This window comes from Thunnus maccoyii, chromosome 22 (assembly GCF_910596095.1).
Source record: "Thunnus maccoyii chromosome 22, fThuMac1.1, whole genome shotgun sequence".
Lineage (NCBI taxonomy): Eukaryota > Metazoa > Chordata > Actinopteri > Scombriformes > Scombridae > Thunnus > Thunnus maccoyii.
This window is the reverse complement of record NC_056554.1, coordinates 17,231,362-17,249,701: the sequence shown is the minus strand read 5'-3', so window position 1 is coordinate 17,249,701 and position 18,340 is coordinate 17,231,362. Positions and strand designations below refer to the sequence as shown.

Here is an 18,340-nt window from a genome sequence, read left to right as displayed (position 1 = left end):
CCCTCAAAGCTCCATATTTCTCTGCACTGAATGTGATTAAATACTCAGTGTTATGAGTACATTTTACATTCATATACTGAAAAACACAATGGCTTTTTTGTTAGGGGCATCTAGAATATGACTAATGGAGTACTTTTTATCTATCTGCTCTTATAAAAAAATAAACAAATGGATACACAGGTGACCAATAAGCTTTTTAATTTTTGCATAATAAATTTATAACTGAGCAACAAACCGGCATAAAAGCAAATCACCATAAAACTGGTTAGTTCTACTGTGGGGGCACTTTTGCGGCAATGCACCAGAGGTTCTCCCCGTGAGTTCACCAGTGTTGATCCATGTACATGAAAAGTTAAAGCCAATAATGGCACATGATGTATATCTTTGTTTAACAGTTTGCGTTTCAAAAATACTAATGAACAACAAAAATGTTGCTGTTGATGAAAACTCTGACTGAATATTAAAGCTCGAATGAGCTGTTGTTATTTATTCGTTTATTAATATCAAGTAGCATATTGTGGTCTTTGTCACTGTTTGGTTGGCTCAACATCAGTTTTAATTCTGTGATTTGGATCATGGTTTTATGAGGAAAGAGACGCTTGGTAGAATTCCTAATAATGAACACTTTTATTGTTGAATGTTTCATTGTATAGCTATTAGAATATCATAACAATAAGAATTTATTGCATAAACAAAACATTTTCCCTGTATCATTGGCAAAAAAGCAGAATAATAAACAGCTTTAAAACATTTCAGTTACCAAGAGGGTTATACTCTGAAAATCTTAAACATTCTCTCAAGAACTCTTATATACATCTAGTTTCAAAGAGCAACATTTTGAAATAATAAATTGAAGTCAATGCCAAATATTAAAACCCCAAGTGGCACAGAAACTTTGGCATTTGTTTCCCTGCCTCACCTTGTTTTTGATCCAAGATGGACACATACTGTATGTGACTAAAGACTATTTAGTAGATATTAGCATTTTAGAAGAAAATATAGTTCCCATACAATGGGAATGGGTGAATGAGATGCAAATTGTAAAGTGTTTGAATAAAAGCACAATATAGAACAGTATAGTAACAAGAACACTATAACAGTTAATTTATTTCACTTGTCTGTCAGAAGTGGCTCTTTCTCCTCACTTTGCTTTTGCTTTTTGATGTTTTGTATTTTTTTTAGTGTTTGTTGACCTTTGTCACAAACAAACTTTACCATTTTTCATCACATGTCAGAGTCTCAGCCCTCTGAGCGGAAGTGTTTACAAAAAGCATCTGCCATAAGTGTCAATCCACAATTTTACTTGTGCAGTCTTCTACAGTCGTTGTACAAGTCAGAAATTTCCATCATATATATCTAAGTTATAATATGAGTACTATATACTATATAAGAAGTAAAATTTCCATTACACTCAAGTCCCTGCTTTACCTTGTAAGTCTTGTCTACTTTGCCACAATATGAGTCAGAGTATCATATTTGAAGAAATGGAACGAGGAGGTGGACAAAATGAAAATGAATACATTTCAATGAACAAACATGAAGAACAATTTTCCCTTTATTTTCTTTAAATTTCAGAATGATCCCTTCACTGTGCATCATTTTGTGTGGCATTAACATTTAAAATAACATACAAGGTGAAATTATTTCCTATGTATTGTGTTCCTGAACAGAAATCTGTAAATATTAATACATATGGAAAAAAATATAAGAAACTACAAAACATTGTAAAGTACTTGCATGAAAACTTTAGGCCAAATAATTCCATTTAAAACTAAATTCCTCCAATGAAAGAAACTCACAATTTCCAGCTTTATTAAAACTGATATAAAATGCTGTGAGCAATAATAATTATTGTAGGAAAATCAATAAATGGGAAAAACACTTGGACAAGTTACCTGCTTTACTGATAGAAAGTAATTCTCTTTTAGGGTTGAACACAAGGAGGATTGTCCTACTGGGGAAAACTGAAACTGGGAAGAGCAGCCTGGCTAACACCATATTCGGAGAGGCCAAATTCAAACTAAACCATTTTAATGACTTGAAAATGCATTTTTCTGAAGCAGAAACCAAATCTGTCAATGGAAGAAGCATCACTTTGGTCGATACTCCTGGTTTCTTTGACCCAGGCAGGTCTGAGGAGGACATGAAGCCTGAGATGGTGAGGTGTATCACTGAGTGTGCTCCTGGGCCTCATGCTTTTCTCATTGTGCTTAAAGTGGAGAAATTCACCGAGCAGGAGAAAGCTTTCATCACAAAAATGTGTGAATGTTTCTCTGAAGATGCTTTCAAATATGCTACAGTTGTCTTAACCCAGGGTGACCAGCTCCCAGAAGGGATGAAGATTGAGGAGTTTGTCAGTGAAAGTGAGCATATGAGTGATCTGGTGAAGAAGTGCGGCGGCCGGTGCCACATCATTGATAATAAATACTGGAAGAACAAACAGCAGGATGAATACAGGAGCAACCAGTTCCAGGTGGCAGAGCTGCTCAACACCATAGACAAGATAGTGATGGAAAACAATGGAGGCTACTACACCAATGAAATGCTGCAAACAGTGGAGAGAGAAATACAGAAAGAAGAAAAGCGCATCAGACTGTCATCAGGAAACATGACACAGGAAGAGATCAGACAGCAGGCTAAAAGCAGAGTCCTTGAGAAGCATTTGAACAAAGCACCACGGACATGGATTAGAGCTTTTGTGGGTTTGGCGATCATTGCTGGATTAGTTGCAACTGTCTCAGCTGTGTTGAAGTCAAAATTTATGAAGGTATTAACAGAGGTATACCACTATTTGATGAACAAGTAATATGAGGGAGCAATCACACCAGTGAAGGCAGTATAGAAGACATTTGAGGTTGTCTTGAACAAACTTTATGATTTGTACCATTGAACCTATTTGAATAAACATTGAAGCAGAATTCAACAGATGTTAATTTAAGCTTCTGACTTGATGGAAGTCCTCGTGTCTATGCTTCAAACGTTGTGGTGTTTCCTGCCAAATGAAAAGTTAACTACTGTGAGTTACTGTTTAATAATAATCAGAATAAATAAGAAGTTAATCTGGTAGTAATCAAAGTTTTGATCTGAAATCTGAAAGTGGTTGTTGGGACATGGACTCTACATGACTTTGTGGTGTTTTATGATGATGATTTTCTTTTGAATATTTGAATATTTAATCACATTCAGTGCAGGGAAATATGGAGTCTTGAGGGGCAGTAAATGCCGTAACAATTGTAAGGAAATAATTTCTATTGTAGCTGCATTAACTTGTTGCCAATAGTTTTCTATACACTGTGCACAATTTGCATTATAATATCAAAGTCACAATCTATCAGCTGCAGAGTCAGTGTGTCATAATTATCTATCTAGCTAAGCATCACATCAGGTTTCACTTCAACCTGTTTCTCCGCAAACTGTCATTTATGCATTTATTACTGTACATCCTGTCTTATCTTCTGTAATGTCCTGTTTACTGCCATTAGTTTAAAAAAAAGAAGAAGATTAATTCTTTCCTGTTTGTATCCTGTTCAAAATAGTGTTGCTAGGATTTAAGAGTGTAGTGGAAATTCAGCCTGGTAGCCAGAATAAAATGTTGGCAGTTTACGTTTCTGCAAACCACAGAAACATTGAACATCTACATTTCAACACATGTAATACGTAGCATATTAACATTTCAACAAAACGTATCATCTCAACATTTCTAAAGTGATGTAGTTCAAATCTAAATGAGCTGATTCTTCTTATTAGGGGGAGGATGGGTTGGTGGATGGGTAGGAAGTTTCTTGGCAACAAGTTGGAAATCAGCAGAGTATGGTTCGGGACCATCTCGAAACCAATGCCCGCTTCCTGTTTCAACCGACAAAAGCGGGTGTTTTTATTGAGACATCAGCCGTTTTTATTTTTTTATTTTTTTTTTATTTTAACCCAAACCATGATCTTTCCCTAACCCTAATCAAGTGGTCTTTGTGCCTAAACCTAATCAGACCTTAACCACAGCGTTGTCACACCATAAAACATCATTATTCAATGAGTAGAAATGTTAATATGCTACATTTGTAGAAATGTTGATATGATACGTATTACACATTTTGAAATGTATATATTCAACGTTTCTGTGGTTTGCAGAAACGTTCAATGCCAACGTTTTCTTCTGGTGATTGGGTTGCAACACAGTAGTTGTTTGAATAAGACAAATATCAAGTGATTCTGATTAAAATGTTTACAAAAATTTAGAACATGCATACTGCAGTGTCACTTTCAATGCTTCCACCCTTAAAGTGACATGTTCCTCATTTTGTTTTTTTTTAATAGGCTAAGATGTCACACACACAAAATGTAGTTCTGTTTTAATTAAATTAATTAAACTCTGTAGGAGTATGTATGCATGTCTGAGAGTGTGTTTATGTGTGTGTGTGTGTGTGTGTGTGTGCGTGTGTACTCTGTCACACACACACACACACACACACACACACACACACACACACACAGACAACTAGCATATTTTAAAGCTTCTGTCTTCAAAAACTTTCCAGTATTCCTCTATAGAGAAATACTGGAAAGTTTTTGAGATAATGTTCTCCTGATGTGTGTATGTCTCCACCTTAAGTACAGTGAGAATAGCATGAGGGCCAGGAGCACACTAGGAGTGCAAAATGTGATAGACATATATGTCTTTTGCTTGACATTGACTTGAGCCAGAGTTGGGAAAATGGTTTGTGTTGAACACATCCTCACCAAATACAGTGTTAGCCAGACTTCTATTCCCAGCTCTAGTTATCCCAGCAGAATAATCCTCCTTGTGGGCACTGGAAGAGAACAATTACTTTACATATGTAATACACTAAATTTGTCTCTTGCATGGTCATTTAACATGTCTTTTGGGTTCTTGAAGTGTTTTATCCACAGGGGACTTTATTTTAAGCATGTTTTCTTTTAACCATGACTATGATCTCTTCAAAATCTTAACCAAGTAGTTTCTGTACCTAAACCTTTATAACAGTGCAGATCAGTCATATGAATAATTTGTATAGATGACTAGACACACACATTTTAGGACTAGACAATCACATGTTCACAACATCAGAAATTCTTTTTTAATTGAGAGTATCACTGTGACACCAGCTCCTAAAGAGAGTGTTGCATTATGGCTCATTTGTAGCCTTAATGTTGCTATACTTTATATAAGTTCCTTGAAGTCTGTTCATAGTGGGTCTGTTAGAGTTTAAAGTGTGTTGTGAGTCCATGTAAACATACAAGAGTTTCTAAATGGCTCATGTAACGGATTTTGCTGCCACGGAGGAAATAAATTGATGAGTGAAAACAAGTCTAAAGCATCTTCTTATATCTTCACTGCAGATAGGGACCATGAACCAAATCATCTGAATTAGGGTTAGGCTGTCAGTCGGAAAAAAGGCAACTGCTCGAGAAAATAAGGGGTCATTCAGAAATTGAGAGGCTGACAGGAGAGTGTGTGAGTGAACAAGATGAGTGTGAATGTGTGTTGTAGCTTCAAAAATTATTTTTCCAAAAACAAGTGTTGGAAAGCAGGAGGTTGTCTTATATTTGGACTAATACAATAAAACTTTCAAGCAGGGATCTATCTACACCCACAAGGCTCCCTTAAGTTGGAGTAGACAGAAAATCCAATTCTGTAAAAGTTTTGCTTTAATATTGTATAAAAAGTAGCCCACATTGTAACTAAATTGTTATTACATTTTTATTTTTGAGTTATGACATGTTTTATTTGTTTTCAAAATTGGCCTTTACTTCTTGCACAAAGCTGTGGCAATCATCATCATTGTTCACAGTAAATGAAAAAACAAAATAAAACAAAACAAAACAAAACAAAACAAAAAACTCAAGCATGTTACAACTGTACACAGTAAAATCTGACAACTTTGTAGTGTTCTGTCCTACAGACATAATAAGTGATTTAAATGAATTTACTCTCCATATTGTCAAAAAAAGGAACTGCAGAGTGACAATTAATCAGAGTGACTTCATCTGTGAATATATTTTTATGTCCTCATTTCTGGTGCCTGTTTCCCCTTACCGGGTGCAGGGTGATAGAGGGAGCCATAAAACTATAATGTAAGTGCGTGACTTCGGATTGTAATAAATTTAGGTTTGAATCTAGGCTACCAGGAACCAGGGATTATGTGGGAGAAATGTCAGAGACCTCAGAACAAACAACACTCGACCACAAGAAATAACAGATGAAATGACAATCTTTATTACATTACCGTCAGTTGTTTAATTGTATACCTACTAGCATTTCATTTTGAAAAAAGAAACAACGAAATAAGAGGTTATATAATAACAATGAGAATTTATTGCATAAACAAAACATTTTCCCTGAATTGTTGGCAAAAAAGTTGAAGCACAATCAGAATAACAAACAGCTTTAAAACATTTCAGTTACAAAGAGGGTTATTGCTCATGAAAATCTTAAAGATTCTCTCAAGAACTCTTATATACATCTAGTTTCAAAGAGCAACATTTTGAAATAATAAATCAAAGTCATTGACAGATATTAAAACTTGATAGATACTTTAAATGTCAAACGTTTGCTGTGTTAGAACAGCTGGTAAAAGAAGATACACTTCAGCTGGATATTGTTCACAAGGAGTGTCAAGTTGCACAGAAACTAACTTCTGCATATGTTTCCCTGCCTCGCCTCATTTTGGATCCAAGATGGACACATACTGTATGTGACTAAAGCCTATTTAATAGATGTTAGAATTTTAGGAGCAAATATAGTTTCTATACAATGGGAATAAGTGGATGAGAGGAAAATTGTAAAGCTTTTGAATAAAAGCACTATATATAACAGTGTAGTAACAAGAGCACTATAACAGTCAATTTATTTCACTGATCTGTCAGAAGTTGGTGATTATCCTCACTTTGCTGTTGATTTTGGTTGTTTCGTATTGTAAATCTTTTTAGAGATTTGTCCAACATAGACATTACTGTGTTCTTTGCTGCCTCCCCCACTGACTTTGCTTTATCAGCTTCACGATATCCTACACAACCTCCTACTACTGCTCCTGCTCCTGCAGCAACTCCTGCAGCTATACCTAATCCAGGTCCTGCTGTTGCTCCTGCTGCTGCTGCCACTGCAGCCTCTACACCTGCAGCTACACCTAAGGTAGGCATTACTGCTGCTCCCACTGCAACCTCTGCTGCTTCTGCTGCTGGTGATGGTCTCATTTTCATCAAGGCTCTGACAACTGAAACAATCATTACTGGCATACCCAGCAAAGCTCCCAACAATACTCCTGTAGTAATACCAACAGACGTCTTGAGAAAATTTGAGACATAAATCTTCCCATTCTTTTTAATCAATTTGTACACTGTCTGCAGCATCTCATTGGTGTAGTAGCCTCCTTTGTTTTCCTCCACTATCTTGTCTATGGTCTTGAGTAGCTCTGCCACCTGGAACTGGTTGCTCCTGTATTCATCCTGCTGGTTGATCGTCCAGTATTTATTATCAATGACGTGGCATCGGCCACCACACTTCTTCACCAGATCACTCAGATCTTTATTCTCTTGGACAAAATCTTCAATTTTCTTTCCTTCAGGGAGCTGGTCACCATGAGTGAAGACAACTGCAGCATATTTGAAAGCCTCCTCAGAAAAAGTCCTTTGTATTTCGTCAATAACCTGCTTCTCATGCTGTGTGAATTTCTCAACTTTAAGTAAAATAAGAAAAACATGAGGCCCAGGAGCGCACTCTATGATACACTTCACCATCTCATCCCTCAGCTCCTCCTTAGACTTGTCTGGGTCAAAGAAACTAGGAGTGTCGATCAAAGTGATGCTTTTTTCATTGACAGATCTGGTTTCATTTGCACATTGACTTGTTCCAGGGTTTGCAGTATGGTTTATCTCGAAGACATCCTCTCTGAATATGGTGTTGGCTAAACTGCTTTTCCCAGCTCCAGTTTTTCCCAGTAGGACAATTCTTCTGTCTGAGTCTAGAAAAGAATAATGATTCAGGATCAATAATATTATACATATTGCTCTTACTTATTTTTGTGCATCACTATTCAGATTACACTGTGACATACATGTCAGTTATAGGAATAATATTTTATGCATACATTAGTGAAAACCACAACACAACACTCTCTAAATTAGGTTGCAGTCATAACTGGTAAATGAGGTCTTGTAGAATTCTTGATTTTGGTTTGAATATTTTTGTCCATGTGTGAAAAGTAGCTGAGGTTAACAAGCATACTAGCACTGTATTTTAGAAAAAAAATTATATTATTTCTCAGCTTTTATGCTGTACCTTGTGAAATAACCATTTATTTGGTTTGACCAGATAATGTGGGTAAATAAGGGCAACAGATGGTAAAAACACTTGTTAAAAGTGTCCCGTCTCATTGCATTTCAGAGAGTTAAACACCCAGTGTCCTTCCTGAGATACATTTGCATTGACAACATTAGAAGAGCGAGCAGAGGAGGAGACATTAATATGTTTCTTTTCCAAAAGAAGTTTTTATATCTTTACACCTCAAACTCTCGACTCTGACATGTCTCAAATTTGGACATATTTTGTTGACAATATTTATATTTTTACTAGATTTTAAGATGCAGACAGGTCCGGACTGGGAAAATTATTCAGGCCGGGAAATATTGTGTGAAATAAAGACACAGTCAGGCCACTTTTTAAGCGGGGGATCAGGGGGTCCTCCACTAGGAAAATTTTAGTTACAAAGACTTGATTTCCTGCATTCTGGTAAATGTTAGTGCATGTGAATAACAAACTAATGAGCCAACAACTGCTTAGTAAAATGTACTGTGATGAACCTCAAATAAAACCAAAGGTACATATCATTAAGGAGGGAGAGGACACAAGGACTAACTTTTAACCAATATTTATTAAAAATATAAATAACTAATTAAACAACTAATATACTAACAAAACATAAAATGTTCTGTACCTGCAGGTTGCTCTGAAGTAGTGGGCGTCTGCACTTCTGTGGCACCAATGCTACTCTCTCTACCTTCAAAAAGAAAAATGCAATAGCACAGCACACCGTAACTTTAAATGTACCAATATAATACAGTTAACAACTCTATTCACCTATTCAAAGAACAAAGCAAGAGCACAATATCCGACTCAGTTTACTAATACACACTAACAGTTACCCGTCAAAGGTTAAAATAGCCCTTTAACCAAACAAACATTAAATAACAGAGATCCTAAGTTTTTACAGTAGCCTGAATAGTGTGACAAAAGATGTTGTGTTGTCTCAATATTTTAAATTATGAGCTCAAAGTATGAACTCACTGACTGAAATTTTCACCAAAACGAATGAATTTTCAAATAATATTGAAGATAGAGGAATTCTGGGAATATTTTTTTTATTTTTTTCAAAATATTGGTCTCTAATACTTTGGTATTGGTTGCAGTGAGTTAGGAAGTACAGCTCTCTCTCTCTCTCTCTCTCTCTCTCTCTCTCTCTCTCTCTCTCTCTCTCTCTCTCTCTCTCTCTCTCTCTCTCTCTTTCTCTCTCTCTCGATCGACTCACTCTCTACTTCTACAGTGCCTGGCTGTCACAGCGCGCATGGCAGTGTGGCATTCAGGGTAAAAAAAAAAAAAAAAAAAACTACAACAGGCTGCATGGGGCTGCTGGGCCATTTAATGGATGCAGTACATTTTAATAATTGATACATTTTACAAGATATATTTTAAGATGATTAAAAGATGAAAAATGATGTTTCAAATGTAATCTTACAAAACTTGTCAACAATCAAAATTGATGTATTGTGGAATTTTGTAAATAGCTGTGAGGTTTAAGAGCACTACTGTTCACAGATATATATTTTTAAATGCATAGTGATGCATCTCAGGTGTTAAAACTGTATACACAGTCAAAACTTTTTGTTAAAACAAAAATGACTGCAGTTTAAAATTCTTCATGAGACAACTGTGTTGTGCTCAGAGCAAACAAAATATCATAAGTGAAAAGAATTAACTCACCGTCCATGTTGTCAAAAAAGAGTAACTGCAGAGTGACAATGAAGATGACAAGACTGCCTGTGTGAGTATGTTTCTCTTTTACGCTTATTTATCAGGAGCATTGTGGGCGGACTTAAAATAAGACAAGTAGGCAACTGTCTGGAGCACCGAACTAAAAGGGATCCAAACTGCTATAGATTTATTATGATGTTTAGATATGAAACTTATAAAATCATGTTGCTATTCTAACTAATTACAACCAGAAATAACTTTTTTTTAAAGAAATCATTGTAAATGTGCCACTCCCCCCGTGCACTACAGATTAATGGACTATTCCATAACCAGAAGAACCACTGTGACTGCAGCACATCACATCACAGTGAGAGTTGTTATATTATTGTCCTGCTATTGCTGTGGTTTCTCTTATTTTCAGAAAGTCAAACCAGGCAAAGCTCCCACTTAATAACATTTTAATTGTATCCAAATTTTAACAGTAATAGGTTGTTTTATGTGTAGTTGAAGGGAACATTCTCAGGATAATTTAGGTATAAGGTTTGAAAGTAAAACTTGGAGTTAAATGTCTGCATGTGACATTATTGTATGGTGGTCTGATGTATAAGAGAACCTTATCTCACAGTGCACAATGTCAGTAAAGAAAAAGTACAGAATGACAGTTGCCTGACTCTGCTACATAACTGCTGTTATGTTTCCATGACGGTGATACATGGAGCAACAATAGCATGTTGTAATTGTCTTTTTAACTACATTATGAAATCACAAATCACATGTGCTTTCAAATAAAATATTTATTGGTTTAACTAAAAACTTTATTTGCTCAAATTACATTCTGTCAAATCTTTCAATACTGATACTTTGTTATCAAGACAAAAGAACAAAGTGTTTTTCCAAAACGTTATAAACAAAAGATAATAAGAAGGACAATGAAGAAATCTTTGTTTTAGGTTGTGATGAAATCAAAGTGTCCATGTACTGCAAACGAAGCAAACTTTCCTTGTTTCAACAGGACATCTCATTTCACCATCACACTGTATAATTAGACACCAAAGAGAAAGATTCATGTCTATTTTGTCAAAAATACAAAGCCATTCAAGCTCTTAGCCTCTTTTTTTCTGTTCTTCATCACTCAATATGTCTCCCTCCTTCATTCCCTTTCTTCCTAGACAGTGACAAACACCAGCCTGGCGGTGTAGGCCAGGTCAGCGAGGTAAAGCAGGAAGTTGACCGCAGTGAGCACTGCCAGATACACACACCCACAGCAGCTGGGAAGTATGAAACACAACCAGTGGCATGATGGGATATCACAGTCAGTCAGGAGCTGAATGTGACCTCTGTAGTTCAACAAGGGTTAAGATGAGTCTTTTTTTACTGAATGTGAGATCTTGTGTTGGCTGCTTTTCACATGCTCTGTTGATGTTTGTCATATATTCTGCAGAGACACAATAAAAAAAGAGACTGATCAGAAGAAAATGAACTGACATTTGTGGAAGTGATGATGTGTGTTTGGACTATCTTTATGCAAAATGCAAGCAAGGCACTACTGTATATTAATGAAACACAAACATTATATAGGGCTTTATTTCTTAAGTAGACATTTCAGTTTATTCTTATTTGTAAAATGCCGTAGTTCTAACTTTTTGATGCATCCTTTAAATTTAACCTGTGATGTAGAAATGCTCAGTGTTCAGTCCTAACTGTCTTATTTAATCTCTGTTTTTGCTGAATATCACCAACAGGCTTTTTTTGTCTATGGGCTAATTAAGGCCTAATGTCTTGAGGAAATGGTGAGAAATTGCAACACCAAGCTCTAATTTAATTATTACTAAATTGTTCATCTCAGACTGACATGTCCAGGCTCAAACTAAAGTGGTGTAAAGAGTGTGGACCGTGTGAGGAACCTCGCTTGGCTGATCAAGCTGTGACCTGTGCAGGAAGTGGAAGTTTGCCTGCTTTTAAATCTCAAGGGCTTGGAAAGTCCCTCAGTCTAAAATGGCACTGAACTGTTTGATATTGGTGCCCTCTAGTGTCCAAACTGCAATGGTGTGCAGTACATTTTATTTAAGTAGCTCAAAATATTAATCAAAACTCACAGATTTGCCTCAGAGGGCTGCACACCCCTCATCTTGCAAAATTTTGTCAAAACATGCAGAGTTGTTGCATTTCACATTACTCTGATCATGTCCTAATGTACTGTAGGTGCAGACGCTACAGGAAGGCCATGACTGCTACTACACAGGCCCCGGCATGGTGCATCTTTCATGCAAGCATCATTCCCGGATCCACCAGAAAAATGTCTTTTCTCCTGTGCTCTGACTCTCTTTTTTATTCTCATTTACTTTCACTTGCTATAATCCTCCTAACAGTGAACCTTGATGATCGATTATTTAGCCTCCACTGGTATGAATTAAGTTTTAACTATCCCAAAGCATGTATTAAGTGATTCTCTTACCACATAACTTGATTTGCTCAATAACATTTTTCAACATTTTCACTTTGAGTGTTCATATTTGCATTGATGATACATGTTAATCCATAAAGAACAACAATTATTTTTGAAGAGGCATGAGAAGACTTGTTAGACAAAATTATATAGTTATATAGTACATACATTAAGTGATATTTTCTGTTTAGTCTTTACAACATGAAATAAACAGTGACCAAATATTTTAAGGTTGGACAGAAATACAACCAACAGCTTGAACTGATTTAATTAAATCTCATAGTATCTATGAATGCTGTCAAAAATGTTTTATCTTTCTGCTTTGGGATTACAGTTTGCAACACATTAAAACTGAAACTCTGTGTTTCGCTAGTATTACAGAAATAGTGACAGTGAGGCTCAGACAACAAGTACAACCTACAGCTTGAACATGAGTTTGGTTGAACATACTGTATGAATAAATATAATAAGCTGGTTAAAGATTCTTTAGAACAAGATTTTCATTCAATCTACAAGGAGATAAGACTTTTTAATGATATATTCTCTCCCTTTTTTTGATGAGTCACGGCTCATTATTGGTTTTGACTCTGTTTCAACTGTGGTTGTCAATGTGTGTCTAAAACATGATTTGCCTTATCTAAAAAAGATTGGGCTGGCTTCATTCTTTACAGCTGCTGCTGCCCTCTCTGCTGCTTCCCATGATGTTTCTGCTCCCTCGGCTGCAGCATAACCTGACAAACCTCCTTTCACTGCTCCTGCAACAGCAAATGCCCCAGTAAGTGTGCATAATGATGTTCCTCCTCTCATTACTGCAATTATTCCTCCTCCTGCAGTTTTTGCTGTTTTTACTATAGCTTGTTTTACTGATACCAGCTCTGAAGATTCTTTTAAAACTCTGGCAACTCTTCCAATCATCACTACCACACCGAAAAAAGCTCCTAACAATAAACCTGTTGTAGTACCTGCCAGTCTGATCGAAAGCCTCTCAAAAACCCTGACTCTAGCCTGCTTCGCACGGACCTCTTCATCCTTTATTCAAACAGAAGAAAACGATAAAAGCAATTGCCAAAAACCAAAACCTGACTGTTTCTGATTGGTTTTTCGGTTTTTGATTCTGACAACAAATATGATTTTTCCGTTTCTGGTTTTGAAACTAATAACAGATTTACAGGGTTTTTTTCGCTTCAAATGAATTACGGATTATTAAATGATACACAGACCCTTCATTCCATCTTCCTGTGTCATGTTTCTTGATGACAGTCTGATACGCTTCTCCTCTTGTTGTATTTCTCTCTTCACTTTTTGCAGTATTTCTTTGGTGTAGCAGCCTCCATTGTTTTCCATCACTATCTTGTCAATGGTATTGAGTAGCTTTGTCACCTGGAGCCGGTTGCTCCTGTATTCATCAGGTTTGTTGTTGTTCCAGTACTTATTATCAACAACGTGGCACCGGCCGCTGTATTTCTCCAACAGTTCACTTATACATTCATTCTGACTGACAAACTCCTCAATTTTCATTCCTTCAGGGAGCTGGTCACCATTAGTGAAGACAACTGCAGAATATTTGAAAGCTTCTCCACAGAAATATTCACATATTTTCCTGATGACGTCTGTCTTTTCTTCTTTTCTTTGATGTCAAAGAAACCAGGTGTGTTGATTAATGTGACGCTTCTTCCGTTGACAGATCTGGTTTCTGCTTGACACTTTTTTGTTTCAGAAATGATAATATCATTGGTTTACATTCTCTCCAAATATTGTGTTACCGAGGCTGCTTTTCCCAGCTCCAGTTTTTCCAAGCAGGACAATCCTCCTTGTCTCTGTCACTAGAGGAATGTCTCATAATTAGTCATGAACATTTGTGTCTTGCTGCCTCCTCACAGTGATATTTGGGTTCTGGGAGAGTTTTGCCTTTTGTGGCTTTGAACAAAATGTAAGTCATATTTAACTAACTCAAAATTGTTTGCTTTGCTGATGGCAGAACTAAGTGAATCAATAGAGGTATGTAAGAATAGAAAGTAATTTATCCAATTATATTAACATGGCTTTGTTATTCACTTTGATGTGATAATGTTTGGATACACTCCATAATAAGTTGTTAACTCACCTTCCATGATATTAAAAAATAAATCTGGTCTATTTCTTTGCTTTGATTCTAGTGAGGTTCTGTGTCAACACACTACGATGAACAACCAGCAACAAGTTACTATCCTGAAAAAAAGTTCTCATGAATTTATATTCCAGTTTCAGTGAAGGCTGAACTTCTTTTAGAGGTGTGGACTTGAGTCATGTTTAAACTACTTTTGACAGTAAACTCTGAACACTGCTTTTCAGTCAACCAAGGTCATTTGTGCTCAGAGATTCAATAGTACAATTATAGATAGTGGTTCCCTTTTAAAATTTACATACAAATATAAAAACAAGCTTATTTTTGGACCATAAAATATATGGATTTATGATATTTGTCAGCATGACACTGCATCTCTGACTGTATGATTGTCTTCATTGATATTTTTCAGCATCTTTGCTGCTTCATTTTTTCACATAACAAGCACTGATCAACACTAGTCTGCTAAAGAAGGCTAGTAAAGCACTTGTACTTGTAAATAAGAAATTTGATCAGATTTGACGACTGCTGTGTTGATTATTGCCTGAGTTGTTGGAATGTCAAACAGTTTTTCAAACATTGCTGTCTTCTTACTTTTGTTTTTGTTATCTGTGCAAATGATATTCATTTTCATATCTTTTTAGAATGTTTTGTCTGTGAGTGAGACTGGAATGTTATTTTGACGTGATGTGATATGTAACAGCAAGTAAACAAGAGGTAAGGGGCACACACCAGGTCTGTGTTCATCAGGAGAGACAAGTGAATGAAACAAAAAAAAGTTTATTATACAGTTGATATTGAAGATTAAGTGTTGACAAAAGTCTTGACAAAGTGACGTGAAAATTAGTAATTAGAGAGTTTCGCTAAATAACACTGCCTAATCCCCCCTAACATAAAAAAAAATTAGAATGACACCGTAAAATTTAGAGCTTGAGTGAATATATGTAAAAGGCAACAGAGTACCATAAATTAATTGACAAAAACAAAACTTTATTTGCAATGGCTAATGGTCAGCACTGACCTTATTTTTTTTTTCCCCTGTTTGGCTAGTAATGTGAACTTAGCCAGCAATGGCTGATGGTTGGCAATGATCTGAGAAGCTACTTACCAAGTTGGAATAAAACAGGTCTCAATTAAATAAATATGGGATATCTGCTAATTGTGGTTGCTAAAAGAGCAACCACAATTAGACAGCTAGCTAACTCCATTTGCAAAGACAAGAGTCAGGATGTGCCCATTAAGCTCCAAATTTTTTAAGCAGACTCAGGGTGCCTGAAGAAGTGAAACTCAAAAGACACAATGCAGCAAAATTAACTGAAATGTTTGCTATACAGAGGTGAATATCTAAGAGCATTATCATGGAACAGCTCTGTACTAAATCTCGTGAAATGATGAATAAAAAGTTAAAAATCAAATGAATACTAGACAGTATACCTATACACAGCACTAGCTAATATGAAGGCTAAATGCTAAATATCAATAGCTAAACACTGAAGAAACCAACCTCCTTAGAAAAATGCTAACATAGAAACAATACCGTCAAAAGTTACTTTTACAGTACACTTCATGAAAGTTTCATTAATGCATGTAAGTTTCATTGATACATGTTGAACTGCTTATAATAGATTCTAACTTACAGGCACTGTTTCCTATGACACACCACGGGATAGCAGCTGATGAACTTTCTGCACGAGGCCTACATGAGCTTTCTCTTCCTACGTCCTGACTATGAAGAAGTTGACCCAAAAGCTGTACAATAAAACAAATGCAGTGGAGCACGCCAAGCACCTGAGGGGCAGCATATGTACAGAAATACATTTAACTGACTAACATTTTACATTTAACTTCATTGCATTGACTTGATTTACATACTGAAATGTGTTTGCACAGTGATGCATTCACTTACTGTTGAACAAACTGAAATGCATTTGACAGTGAAGTGAGATGAAGGCTACTTTATAGCCCACTTACTGGAGAGCCTTTGAATGAATTCACTTACTGATAAGAACTGAAATATGTTTGAACTTTTATGCACTAGACTTACTGGCGTCTGACCAGAAATACATTTTGTAGTGATGAGTTCACTTTCAGAAAACAACATGGCATAATCAACTAGACTGTTTCACGAAAGAAACTCACTCTGCTGGAGTTGTTGAAATTACAAGAGCATGCAGTCTAATGAAACAGCCAAAAAAAAAAAAAACAACAGGGCGAGGAAGCGTCTTCCTCCAGAGGAGTGTACTGGGGGCGACGTATGTTGAGCCTAAAGCCAGGGTTTTCAATGTCACGAAGGTGGCTCTCTTTTAACCTGGCTAGATCACTATGGTAACTTATGCTGTTAACTTAACCTGGTCCAGAGCAGATTATTGTCCGAGTTTCGGCCGCCCTTTCACTAACCACCTGATTTGCTGCCAAGTCCGTTTAACACTGCTGCTACTGCAGCTATTAAAACATCAATTAGAAAATTGATTAGTCTTTTATCATACTTACCATTGATTTGATGTGTCATATTGTAAGTTTGTAATGATGCAATAGGTTAGGGTTACTTGTGGGATGGGATTTTATTACAAAATATCAAACTTTATTTCAAATTAACAAAAATTAAAATTAAAATTAAAAAAAAAAAAAACTAACAAAAAATAATTTGAACAAAAAAAAATAAAATTGATTAGTCTATTGGTATTTATCACAGATAAAGTTCAATCCATAATATTAGTTTCAACTTTGATTTGGCCAAAACCTAAATTGGATTGAATTTCCACTTGTCCTTCATTAAAGGACAGACTCAGACCTAAATGCTCCTATTGACTATAATGTTAAAATCTGCTGCATCAAGTTTAAAGTTTAAAAGCTCTGGATGTGGGAGGCACGGAGAGTGCATTGAGTGGTAAAATAAGTATATTAACTAATTACGAATGATTTTTTTAATTAACAAATTTACACGATCAGCAATTTTCTGTCAGTATTCCTCTCGCCTTATCTGCGGCGACAGTGTTTCTTTTTGCTGTTATAATGTATTTCTATTCTTCATAGCTCTCCATTATAATGACCTGCTCCTCCTGACTGAAGTAGGCGGCAGACTATCAGTGCAATTTTGTGCGGAAAAAGAGTCAAATGATGCGCCAAACGCCCACTTTTATGGGGACGCGCACAGAGCCTGAAACAGAAAGCCTGAGTTAACAAAGAAAGTTCATAATCGCCGTCGTGATACCACTTATCTCTGATTGCGAGTTTAGGGTTTGTCGAGCCAGCTCACACAGAGAAAGCCTGGGTATGTTGAACTTGCTTCATAGTACACCCCTCTGATGATCTTTGCCTGAACACGAAACAGGCAGACTAATGGCGAGAGCAACAAACAAAAACAGAGTGAGGAGGCATCTTGTCACACGAATGATCTTTGCTGAACACAGCCAGACAGATTACTTTCACTGTCTGTATCTCACTCACGGAATAGACGTTAATTAGCAACAACTAATCTGCCATAGTGACTTAACCGCATTTTACTGATGAAAGCGCACTTAAAGTTGGCTAAACAGTTGTTGTTTGAAAAAGGGAGGAAATTAAAATTGATGATGGACAGCAACACAGCATATGAAGTCTGGTTGATAAATCCAAATACCAGACACACAAATACTTAATATTTGCACACACGCTTGCACTGACGACCCTGCTGGTCCCCACAGCAGCAGATAGCAGCAAGCACTGACAAGCAGAGCTTTAACATACAGGCTACGTTTGGATAAACATGCATGTGAGCAAGCAGCAAATTTAGCGTGGTAGCAAAGCAGTGATCCCTGCCACGTCTCCC

General features: G+C 36.3%; 2 protein-coding genes across 2 annotated transcripts; one reads left to right on the top strand and one right to left on the bottom strand.

Annotated features, from left to right (window-relative positions):
- Positions 1-296: 296 nt before the first annotated feature.
- Positions 297-3,146, top strand: LOC121889919 (GTPase IMAP family member 7-like). Its single transcript, XM_042402153.1, has 2 exons — positions 297-316; positions 1,942-3,146. The coding sequence occupies exons 1-2, from the start codon at positions 297-299 to the stop codon at positions 2,804-2,806; spliced, it is 885 nt and encodes a 294-aa protein (XP_042258087.1). The 3' UTR covers positions 2,807-3,146.
- A 3,721-nt stretch (positions 3,147-6,867) lies between these two features.
- Positions 6,868-9,998, bottom strand: LOC121889918 (GTPase IMAP family member 7-like). The gene is made up of 3 exons (XM_042402152.1): positions 9,992-9,998; positions 8,949-9,011; positions 6,868-7,976 (listed from the first exon to the last, which is right to left on the bottom strand). Exons 1-3 carry the CDS (start codon positions 9,996-9,998, stop codon positions 6,868-6,870), a joined length of 1,179 nt encoding a protein of 392 aa, XP_042258086.1.
- Positions 9,999-18,340: the final 8,342 nt, after the last annotated feature.

What these genes read in the sequence shown, in the direction of transcription:
- LOC121889919 (XM_042402153.1), top strand. Translation starts at nt 297, where the DNA reads ATGCACCAGAGGTTCTCCCC. An exon ending in ATGCACCAGAGGTTCTCCCC is followed by an intron (nt 317 to 1,941) that starts GTGAGTTCACCA and finishes GTTGAACACAAG; the next exon opens with GAGGATTGTCCTACTGGGGA.
- LOC121889918 (XM_042402152.1), bottom strand. An exon ending in TACTTCAGAGCAACCTGCAG is followed by an intron (nt 7,977 to 8,948) that starts GTACAGAACATT and finishes ATTCTTTTCTAG; the next exon opens with ACTCAGACAGAAGAATTGTC.